The following is a 12,175-nucleotide window of genomic DNA, read 5'->3' on the forward strand; positions in this document are numbered from 1 at the left end:
TGTGCTTAGAAACTCAGGCTTAAAATTAGAACAAAAAATGTATCTCTTACTGTATCGCTTTGGTCCATCTTCCAAACAAAATGAAAGGGTTAAGGTTGCATCGTCTTCAAAAAATTCAGTTGCAAAGGCATCCCACCAGAGGTTGTCACTATCCTAGGAAGCAACAGATCATTCACTTAACAGGAGGCAAAATGAAAATATGTTCATCCTTTGTAAAAGAAATTCAACAGGACCACGCATAGTTTGCGCTTCTTCACCTATTGTTTTGGGGTGTAGATGTCTAGATGATATTTCAAACTAATTTTCCTAGACGAAGTTCTAGTTCTAATTTAAGAAAAAAGCTAAAATATTTAGTTTATCATACAATAAACTGTCTTTCATCGAGCACACTAAAAATGTAAAAACTTTCATTCTCATAAATACATCTGTTTCTTTAAATGTTAAAAATGTTTTTACAAATCAGTTGAAAATGAAGTGATTATGATTTTCCCCCCCCTTTTCCAGGCTGTGTATCTCAAATGCTTGGTCCTAATAATGAAAAAACCTCAGTACTTAATTCTATAATGCTACATAACCCGATTATCAGCATGAGTTGACAAGAAAGCTATTTAGAAACTAAATATAATAGCCATTCCACTCCAATGAATTTAATATAAATACAATGCTACTGCAGGTTAATTAAATACCAGCTAGTTACTTAAATGTAATTGTTGTGAGAAATTTTTACTTTTCAGTGTGATACATGAAGTGAAAACAATATTTTAAGATGATCTGTGTATACTTAGGTGGTCCGTTGGCTTTGACAGTTGAACCAGGCATTTTCAGACCTGGGTGATCGACAAGAGGCACCCAAACCTCGATGTCTAGCACTTGTGCAAGTGGTCCAGCTTGCAAGAGTTTTCACAGAAGTCAGGCAACAACAGAATCCACCAAGAGATCCATTCAAAAGCTATGGATATATCTAATAGCTGGATTTGAAATGTTTAGTGCAGTCTATTCTGCTCCTTTGAGGCCCTGAGATTTAAATCACTTGCAGCACACAGGATCAGCAACAAAGCTGGAAAAAAATACACTCCTGAACATGCCCCTGTTGCACTCCTCAGAGCCACTCCATCCCACTCACAGCAGCTGCCTTCCCAGTGTACAAGGCCATGTTCATTCAGCGTAGTGAGCACTGAGTACCTCATAATGCCTGACCAATATGCAACTAAGCCAGAAAACATTTGTTACCTGCACAGGAAAATAAACCCTGAGAAAATGCCGATTTTAAGACAAAACATGCATCAATCATATTCATTATATATACACATGCACAGAAATAACTATTTGGGGTTTTTAGTTCTGCTCCTGTTTTTCCTGAAGCCATTATTACGGGATTTCACTCCAAACTGCTGAGCTGGGTATCTTTCCTGCCTCAAAACTTGACTTTGATTTTTGCCAAGCATCCAATGGAGAAATGGTAAGGACAGGTTTTAGTGTTCCAGCTCCTACCAGAGACCCCCAAGATCCTCCTTGGCTGGCTCAGAGCCTGTAATTCACCTTCTTTGCCAAGGCTCATCCTGGCGGCAGCGGCAGGACAATGAGCGGCACAGCCCTGTCGTACTTGCTCAAAATTCAGTCACACAAAGAGGTATCAAAACCATCACCATGACTTAGAAATCTGTTGTCACAGAGAGCTGCTGCTCTTTCCTCTTTGCTGGTGTAAACCTGATGAGTGTTTCCATGTGCAAACATTGCTGCATTGACTAGCTGAGTAGCCACAAAGGTAAGCACAGAATATACATACAGGTGTTCAACAGAATCCCCACAACCAGCTTCTAGCAACACACCTCTGTGCACCGACCCTTCACTTGGGACAGCCTGGTGGGTGACATTGTAAGCCCATACGAGAGTGTATTATCCAACAAGCAATTACGAGCTACCACTCTCTGCCATTTGCCAAATGAGAGGCTGTAGCATTGTTTAACTGGGATCTTTCGGACGACATACTTGTCATAGGGAAGGAAGAGGGGAGGGAAGGATTTAAGCAATGATGTCACGTACCACATTTGCAGCTCTTGTTCACTCAGTAGTTGAATATCACTGGAGCTACTCATGCAACATCCAATGACACGGGAGGCAAAAGGGGAGCATCACATAGTTGGGATGCAAATGCACATGGGAAAGATAGAGACGAGCAGGGAAAGTGTAGGGCCTCACCTCAAAACCACACATATTTGCACTCACTCTTGCTTCCAAGAAGTCTGAAGGCAAGGAAAATGCGGAGATGGAATGACTGTGGATACCCTCCCTGGACAGATGAAATATCCAGACTCTGTCACAGTTTGAATACTGTCCAAGGTCTTTATCTTACGCTTTTGCATATTTTATGTCAAGAAGAAGGAAAAACAGAAAATGCAACACTCCACCCCCACCCACAAAAAAACCCCAAACCTTAACAGAATATATAAATCCTCTGTCAAGCTTGGATACGCTCTGCTGATTAATTCTCTGCTCCACCCTTGTCACAGGTGGGCCCAACTGCTCTCACAGCCAAATGGTGAACAAACCCAAATGAGGTGTCCTCTAGCCAAGCTGAAAAAGGATCCAGTTATTACAAAAAAAAAGAATAATAATAAAATCACCCCCTTCTTCTTGCAAAAAGGGGATGGTGAAGGCAAGGCTGCCCCCAGGCATCTTTAACTTATGCTCTGACAGGTTACGGGGGATTTTGCCAGAGTAATTATTTTTCTATTCAACAATAATGAGAAATTACCATGGCAACCTCCCTTTCACGTAGTGCACTCACACGCTCAAACATTGAAATAATGGACTAAACATAACAAAAAAAAAATTTAATACTTTAAAAATATTTTATATTAAAATAAAATTAAGGGATGGGTCAAAGGAGAGAAGAGGGCAGCGACAGCCAGCAAGTTGGGTCAGAAGTGAAGATGCCATGCTGCTGTAGCCAGCTACCCAAGCAGCAAAACGCCTTCTGCCACAACTGTCATTGTTCCTTCTGATCCGCTCCACCTCCGGTATTTGTAATTTGAAGCATGGCTCAACTCTGAATAGGGTCTCCAAGTAAATGGAATCCTACGGTTTCAATATTTTTTCCTGACTCTGATTTCTTTGGCAAATGTAATCAGATTTTAAGTACAATGATGTTCTTTTTCCCCCTCCATCTAATAGTCCCACATGTTCACTGTGTGATCCGAGAGTCAAGCTGCGTTCTTCTTTACACCTTACACACTTACATGATTAAGAGTCTGCAAGCCAACTGAGGCTTTTCTACTTGCCTGTGATGGTGATTGCTGAACCAAAATAGATCTTGCAACTGGAATATAAGGCCAACTGAGCCTATGGCATTTTCTCCAAATTCCTTTACTTTTGTTTAATGACTTGGAAGACAGAATGGAGTTCATGTAAAAAGTCAGTACATGAAACCATGCTCAAGAGAGGATGCAGATACCTTGCAGGACAGAATTGGAATTCAAAATTATTTTGAGAGATTGCAGAAATGATCTGAAATGAAGATGAAATTCAATAAAGTGAAGTGACAAAATCACAAATACAAAATGGGGAATAACTGGCTAAGCAGTACTGTAGAAAATGGTCCAGATCATAAAGCAAATATGTCAGCAATCTGTTGCTCTTGCAAATAAGGGAAATGTCTTAGATATAATTCCGCTCCACTCCAGCAAACACATCTCTGGAAAGACTTCAACTGGAATAGTCTGTCCACTTCTAGAGCACTGTGGCCAGGTCTGGACCACCCACTCTTCACGAATGTAGCTGAGAACAACAGGAATCATTGAGTTTAAAGACATAAGCAAACAAACTAGCCAACCCCAAAAGACTCATAGGAATCAAGGCAGAAGGACCTAGCTATGTTTAGTATAAGACAGAAGAAGATCACAGGGAACGTGATGACAGTCTTCAACCATATGAAAAGATCGCTATAAAGAAAAGCAATCACTTGTCCTCGGTGGCTAACAAGGATAGAAGAAGTAATAATCAGCTCAGTTTGTGGCCATCACGGGTTAAGTGGTTTAATCCCGTTACAGATTTCTAGACTAGTGTTTTGAGAGGGGAAAGAGCCACAGAGCATGGCTACTGTGTTCTGAAGAAGAGCAGATGCAAAGGTCCCGCTGCCTACAATCCTCGGGCAGAGCTGCCCCATCGCGGCAGCTCCACGGCTCATACCTGGCGAGAAGCGGATTTTTGTTTTCTCCCTCACATCGCTTTTGGCTGCACACAGGTGTAAATAGTATATTAAAAAGAGAGTCATGGAAACAAATAAATGCGACTCTGAACACACACAGGAAACACATCTGTTCTGAAATGGGACCTCTTTTTTTAATATAATCACTTTCCAGGGAAGAACTGAATTTTAAACATCAACCTATGCAGCTTGGCATTGGACAAGGCAAAAATAAAAAGAGATAGTGCCCTTGGGAGCTTACATTTTTCTTCTGGCACCTGCAACCCTTCCCTACTGACACTTACTATTTTCAGAACTCTATACGTCCACACTCCTGTTGGCAACATACCCGCTTCTCGTATTCTTTCAAGTTAATGCTGAGCAAGGAAACTGCTGTCTCCCCAAGGAGAGAATGGTATTCCTCCCCTCCTCCTGTTCCCAGCAAATCAAACTACAGATGAGCTTTTAAAATGCAGTTTAAGATAAGATTTTGCCATTAAATATACCTGTAAAAACTGCACAGCCATTACAAATCATGAAACTTAAAAGACAAGTATCATTAAAAAATTCTGACACTAATGTTTATACTCAGAGTACACTGAGAGAACATTAAAAATAAAACGCCTGAATACAAGAAACCAATAACTTTCCACATTAGTTTTGAATTAGACCCGTCTTGAGTCTAGCCAACATATGAAATGTTCTGATACAAATTTCACAGGAGTAACAAATTAACAGGGATCCATATATCTTAATTTTATACATTTGGACATCTGAGTACTGATCTGTAGGTCTGGTCCTGCAATGCACAATATTTTTATGATCTGGCACAGGATTTTTTCCTATTTATATAAATTCTATATGGAATACTGATATTCTGAGTCTTAAATTGATTTTCTTGGAAACAGTACGAACAGAGTGAAAGAGTGGAATACTCGTATACAGTATGTAGGTGAGAAACCTATATAGTCAAATGCCTGTCATCACACAGGTATAAGAAGATGCACACATATCTTACATTCAGAGCATCTTCGCTAGTAACTTGTGGTACCTTCTGCAGTTACTAAAAGCACCTGAAAAAGACGACTAATCTGGTTGCCCAGGGCTGGTTTGTAAGGACTCCTCCCATTGCTTTTGTATTTGTTATTCTATCTATCATCTCATTTATTTTATCTTAAACATAAAGCATGTTTCACATAGCATTAAACACACCTTTAATCATGCAGCTAGTGGTATTTTACAGAATCTCCAGCTCCTCTCCCCCTGCCAGGAATGCCCGACTCTATTTCTTCCATTTGTTATTTCACACATATTCACAGTTTTAATGGTGTTACTTGCTTTTATTTCACTTACTAGTGTGGCTGGATGCCATCTCTCAAACAATATGTAGTAAAACTGGCAGAAAGATTTTAAGACTTGGCTTTGGTCATAAGTAGTTTTCTGTTCCATTATATACTTGCAACTTCTTGCCAAAACTCTGCTCAATGCCCAAAACATATCAGTTTCTTCAGCTTACTTAAAAATTAATTAATTTATTGTTTGCATCCTGCTTTAGAACTTATCTTCATTTGTACAGTAAAGAAAAAACATCAAGTTTCTGTTTTATTGAAAAGGCAGAATATAGTCATGCAACAAATCCCCACAGCAATACCGCCTCAGAGAGACTGACTCGGGTGCAAAATGGGGGCAACGTCTCTGCTTCTCATGTAAGTCTGGAGTAACTTTAAGAATCCAATGGAATTGCAGGGAAAAGCTCATAACGGAAAGCTACTCGTACAGATTCACTGGAAATTCTTAATATATCAAGGATCTTGTTTTTATTGTCTATAAACCACCACACTATAAGGCAACAAAATATGGGGGGGAAGCAGTAACAGCTCATTTTCTGAATGGAGAACTATGAAAATCAAACATTAATTATTTGATTTTAGATAAAAATAGGAGAAACAAAATAAAAGAGAGGCTTTGCAAAATACGCAAATTGTTTCATTCTTGATGTACTCTGAACCCAGGGATGTGGGAATCAGCATCACTACAGCAAAACAATTACGCTGTAATGATACTGGCCATACAAAGCAGCTTTGCAGATACACTGCTTTGAGATAGCATCACTTAGATTCTCAAATAGCAAGTCCACACTGGGCAATTATACAAGGGGTTCAGATTAACTGAAACATGCTGACACTGATATGAGGAAAAGAAATATTTTTCTTATGTTTCGAAGTATGGTTCACCTCTTCCTTGCTATTTGGCCACTAACATATGCCTGAGAACTGGAGGAAAGTGAATGTCACTCCAGTCTTCAAAAAGGGCAAGAAGGAGGACCCGGGTAACTAGAGACCGGTCAGCCTCACCTCCTTCCCTGGAAAGGTAATGGAACAACTTGTCCTTGGTGCTGTCTCTAGGCACATCAAGGATAGGGGGATCATTAGGGGCACTCAGCATGGCTTCACCAAGGGGAAGTCATGCTTAACTAACTTGATAGCCTTTTATGAGGACATAACCCGGTCGACAGGTGATGGGTAAAGCAGTGGATGTGGTCTATCTTGATTTCAGTAAAGCGTTTGACACAGTCTCCCACAGCATCCTTGCAGCTAAACTGGGGAAGTGTGGTCTGGATGATCGGGTAGTGAGGTGGATTGTGAACTGGCTGAAGGAAAGAAGCCAGAGAGTGGTGGTCAATGGGAATGAGTCCAGCTGGAGGCCTGTATCTAGCGGAGACCCTCAAGGGTCGGTACTGGGACCAGCACTATTCAATATATTCATTAATGACTTGGATGAGGGAATAGAGTGCACTGTCAGCAAGTTCGCTGATGACACAAAACTGGGAGGAGTGGCTGACACAACGGAAGGCTGCGCAGCCATTCAGAGGGACCTAGACAGGCTGGAGAGTTGGGCGGGGAGAAACTTAATGAAATATAATAAGGGCAAGTGTAGAGTCCTGCATCTGGGCAAGAACAACCCCATGTACCAGTATAAGTTGGGGACAGACCTGTTGGAGACCAGTGTAGGGGAAAGGGACCTGGGGGTCCTAGTGGACAGCAGGATGACCATGAGCCAGCAATGTGCCCTTGTGGCCAAGAAGGCCAATGGCATCCTGGGGTGTATTAGAAGGGGTGTGGTTAGTAGGTCAAGAGAGGTTCTCCTCCCCCTCTACTCTGCCCTGGTGAGGCCGCATCTGGAATATTGTGTCCAGTTCTGGGCCCCTCACTTCAAGAAGGACAGGGAACTGCTAGTCCAGCGCAGAGAACGAAGATGATTAAGGGAGTGGAACATCTCCCTCATGAGGAGAGGCTGAGGGAGCTGGGTCTCTTTAGCTTAGAGAAGAGGAGACTGAGGGGTGACCTCATTAATGTTTATAAATATGTAAAGGGCAAGTGTCATGAGGATGGAGCCAGGCTCTTCTCAGTGACATCCATTGACACGACAAGGGGCAATGGGTGCAAGCTGGAACACAGGAGGTTCCACATAAATATGAGGAAAAACTTCTTTACAGTGAGGGTGACCGAACACTGGAACAGGCTGCCCGGAGAGGTTGTGGAGTCTCCTTCTCTGGAGACATTCAAAACCCGCCTGGACGCGTTCCTGTGTGATATGGTCTAGGTAATCCTGCTCCGGCAGGGGGATTGGACTAGATGATCTTTCGAGGTCCCTTCCAATCCCTAACATTCTGTGATTCTGTGATTCTGTGATTCTGTGATCTAAGCCACGCAATTTTTCCACCTACACAGACGCTACATGCATATCAAGTGGGATATCCTTTTAAAATTGGAGGCCTTAAAATTATGTACATTTTCTAACTTAAGTTGTCAGGAAAGGATAAGAGAGAGAGCTATCTGGTTCAGTCTAATAACATAATCAAAGAAGAATGCCTGGTCTCAAACCTATCATTTGTCATTGTTTAAATTTTACTGCAGCTTGTGGACAAAAGAGAAAGGCATCCTTAAATATTCACTCTGCATGTTTCGCTATTCACCTACAGCAAACACACAAATTGCAGAGTTTAATACTGCATTGTAAGCAGTACAGAGCAGAAAGAGTTAATTTATGAAATGTGTCATTTCACTTGCTTCTTTAATTTGAATTCATTATTTCCACTCCTGGAACTTGTGCACAAGAATGGATAGGAGAAAGAAAGGGGAAAAATGAGCAATGAAGCTGGGCTCAAGACATATTCCACTTCCAATTCCTTATAGCCACCATGGCACCATCCTTGATATTTCACAGCAGTATTATCAACAACTAGCAGAAGATGCTCTTTTGTCCTTTTTAAGTATATGGGATAAGATTGCACTTGGTTTCTATGGATAAGACCTATATTCTGGCTGTGTGAACAAAAAGACTGGGTATTAACAGCTAAATCATGTGCAGTTGTTAACAGAAATAGACACTTCCACCCATAGCATAGTATCTGTTCAGGCTTGGTATATATACAGTGCATGCTAAATCCATATTCAAAGTTGTTTTAAATTTGAGCCCTCTTTTCAATAGGCATGAGGATGTCTCTAGCTGGCTGGGAACAGTGATGGATTTCCTTAGTAGTATTCTCCATCCATGATCATTGCAGACAAATCACAGACTTGAGTTTTGTGTTTATCAAAAATGAACCATGGTTACACTCCTCTATTCTTCCACAGAATACCCCACAGCCTCAGCCTTTGAGAATGGTTTATAGAGATGGAATATTAAGTGTGTCTATTATCTATTGTACTACAGTCAGTCATATGAGTGTTCTTATTTTATTCTGACATTTTGACCTGGTTTCTTTTTTACCTTGTTTACTTCCATCTATAGGAGTAAATGGAAGCTACTGTGCCATTTATCCCAATGAAAAGGCAGTAACTAGTATTGCCATCAGTGAATATAGAGCATCAAACATTGTATGTCACTAAGGCACAGAAAAAAAGTCACATTCCCAGCAACATTAGTAAAAGGGTCTCTCTGGGTCTAGCTACCTAACTGCACCAGCTCCCAAGGCTCTAAAATTTAGTGAACACTAATGCCTTTAACAGTTACTACAGTGAAAGTAAAATTATTACTGACAATATTTAAATACTACAATGGGAACACGATGAAGACAGTCCTTGATACCTCCATTTCACAATGGTCTCTCGCCACCCCTTTGTTCACTGAAGTCTCAAGGAGAACACCACGCGTACTAGAGACAAGTACAAAGCTGGTCCCTGCCTCTGAACAACTATGATCTAAACTATGATCTAACGGACTGTATTTTGAGAGGTAAGAAATAGCCCTTCAGCCAAGGTAAGAAACATACTGCTTTTATCTCTTGTGCCACCTTCTTGTGCAAGTCTAGTGGCCCAAGCTGGGAAGGGAAACACAGATAAGACAAACCACACTTCTACCTACATTCCAGCTTCTTGGAGAAGTATCAAATAGTGGCAGGGCTAAGTAATGCGGCAATGCAGAGTTGATTTTATCATAAACGAAGCTTATATGGGTTGAAAAGACATATAGATGTGGATTTAACCAGAGCTGTCATTTCTTGGGAAGGTACATGAAGTGGAAAAGATCCAGTGTATTGTATGTCCCATCTCCTTTAGAGGACAGGTAATCATCTCATGCACAAAAGCTTAATTTAGTAATAACTAGTCAGAAAAAGGGAAAACATTTAAGAGGGAAGTATTTAAGAAATTACTCCCTTTTGTCACTATTTATAAGCATATCTACACTTTAAATTATATATTTTTGGTTGCATTTAAGTGCTTAATAATATAACTGTGGTTCTGGGTGTTCAGCTATCACCCAAAGAAATTGTAAGAGCACTATATAATTCCAGATAGCGCAGAGAAGCAAGCGTTATGCTGGTTTACAGAAATTCTGGTAAGAAGCAATGGTAAAGCACAAAATCGAGTTCTTTGTTATGTATTATTAATTAAAAAATACTGTATCTTTGCTATATAAACAGTGCATATTCCTTAAGCAAAAAAACACTGTGGACATTAACAAATAATTTCATAAGAGAGATATAGTTACCTGAAAATTATCCCCCTTAAAAGTTCATTCACATTTTTTATTCAACGCATCTCAGAAGCCCTACTCTTGTGATTTTTTTTAAAGGATTACTTCTTTAGCATAGCAAAAGTACATTTCAAGTTAATTCCTGTATACTTTCTGTACTTATTAGGACTAGTAATCACAGCCATTTTTGCCAGCTGGCAATGTCACTCTATCCACAAATATTATCTGTGCTAAATGTGTGTTTCAGAATCTAAACTCTACTTAAGAGAGAGACAAGAAAAAAGGTAGCACTGAGGTATTAAGTCCATATTTTAGACTCTATTTGCTTGGTCAAGTTTCCAACACTACAGCATAATTAGTATCATCCGCATCAGCCACTTGGGCCACTAATGAGCTGAAGTTGTCAGATGCTCAGGTTATTGAAAATAATACAGCTACATTTATTGCTTCTAATTTTTTATATACAAACATGTGCATTCAAACTTAATCAAACATTAAGGCTGTGATTTTCAACACTAATTAAAAGACTTGTGCATTCATTTTCCATTAAATTCAGAGGAATTCAGATGTTGTAATATTCTGTGCAAGGCTACAAATCCCAGCATGGAAATGGAACTTGTTACATTTGCTGAACCAAAACTGGAGGGTGACAACAGGGCTGGGATTCATTTCACCCCAAGACAGTTGTCTAAATTCATATGAGATAAAAAGCCTCCTGGAGATATCTGTCTCTTCACTGACTGTAGAGGGAGCCTAGAGAATAGTTCAGTCTAGCCATGTAATTTTTACAGGGATAAAGGTAGATAAGAGAAATCCTATTCTATGTACCTACCAAGAATTTAAAATCCAGGAAGAAAACTGGCTGAGGTTTTGGGAGCTTACATAGTGAAGGACAAACACAAGTGAAAAGCTGGGTGAAACAACCGTATCTACTTTGTCTAGATTTTTACAGTCTTGGCAGGAAGAGCTATAAATGATGTTCAAGTTCTTTGCTCACAACGCTCGAAGCTCTCCAGGCTGCCAGGTTCCTGCTGTTTCATACAAAAAGCTCCGAGTGGTAGACAGAAGTTGGAGCACTGGTTAAAGATTTCTGCCAGTATGAAATGTTTTAAATGAAGAAGATGTGATTATTTGCCTGGCTTCCTACCTTCACTCCCCGGCTAGCCAGAGTTGCCAATAAAGGCCCTCAGGTCCTGTATTTTATCTCACCTTCTATTTGGATACAAAATTCTTGTACAAAACACAATTAAACTAGAGGCAGAATTGCTCATGTGTATCTTCCTACATCCTCAGAAATCTGAAATATAAGGAAATCCTAAGTCAAGACAACACATACGAAATATTGCCATTTCTTATTGTATTATTCTGCTACCATCAGCTCACTTGGTCGCTCCCTCTTTCTGTCATGTAGCACCATCCTCCTCAAGCATGCAACACTCACTAACAGGCATGTGATGGCCAATCTGATTAATGAAGGAACAATAATCAGGTTGCTCCAACAAAGAGAGGATGGGTTGTGCTTAAGATACTCACAGATTCTCAGTATACACAAGTTTTGATGGTGAGAAGCAGTATTAGCACAGGGCAGTGAACTTCTTAAACTGGCATTTGCATTTACAAATTAAAACTCTGATTCAAATGGAGATGTCTGAACCACCTGCTTACAATGAAAAAACTACTTAGAACCAAAACTTTTACTGCTATTGCTACTATAATATTGTATAACAGTGTAACAGATCATTGACAAGGGTGTTAAGGTTGCTAAATCAAAGGATATTTAGTTCCTGTCCTGAAAGGCATCAGAAGAAATATGAAGCACACATTGGGAAACCCAGAGGTTGTGATAACAGAGTGGTTCTGTGTGTTTGTTTTAATTATTAACTTTAAATTTTCACTTCAAAGAAATGGGAGAATTTATGCATGGCAAGAAGTGCTCCCTTTCAAAACTCTGTCTGCACAGAGCAGAGTACAGCTTTCTTCTAAATGGCATATCTTATCTTGTCAACCTCA

General features: G+C 40.1%; 1 protein-coding gene across 10 annotated transcripts in view; it reads right to left on the reverse strand.

Annotated features, from left to right (window-relative positions):
* LDB2 (LIM domain binding 2) overlaps positions 1 to 12,175 on the reverse strand; it is a 228,100-nt gene that overhangs the window by 149,040 nt on the left and 66,885 nt on the right. For all 10 annotated transcript variants that reach the window (XM_068402761.1, XM_068402759.1, XM_068402762.1 and 7 more), the window contains one exon: positions 51 to 153. In XM_068402761.1, the coding sequence (XP_068258862.1) occupies positions 51 to 153 (103 nt within the window). The remainder of the gene's footprint in view (positions 1 to 50; positions 154 to 12,175) is intronic.

Source organism: Nyctibius grandis, chromosome 6, assembly GCF_013368605.1.
Source record: "Nyctibius grandis isolate bNycGra1 chromosome 6, bNycGra1.pri, whole genome shotgun sequence".
NCBI lineage: Eukaryota > Metazoa > Chordata > Aves > Nyctibiiformes > Nyctibiidae > Nyctibius > Nyctibius grandis.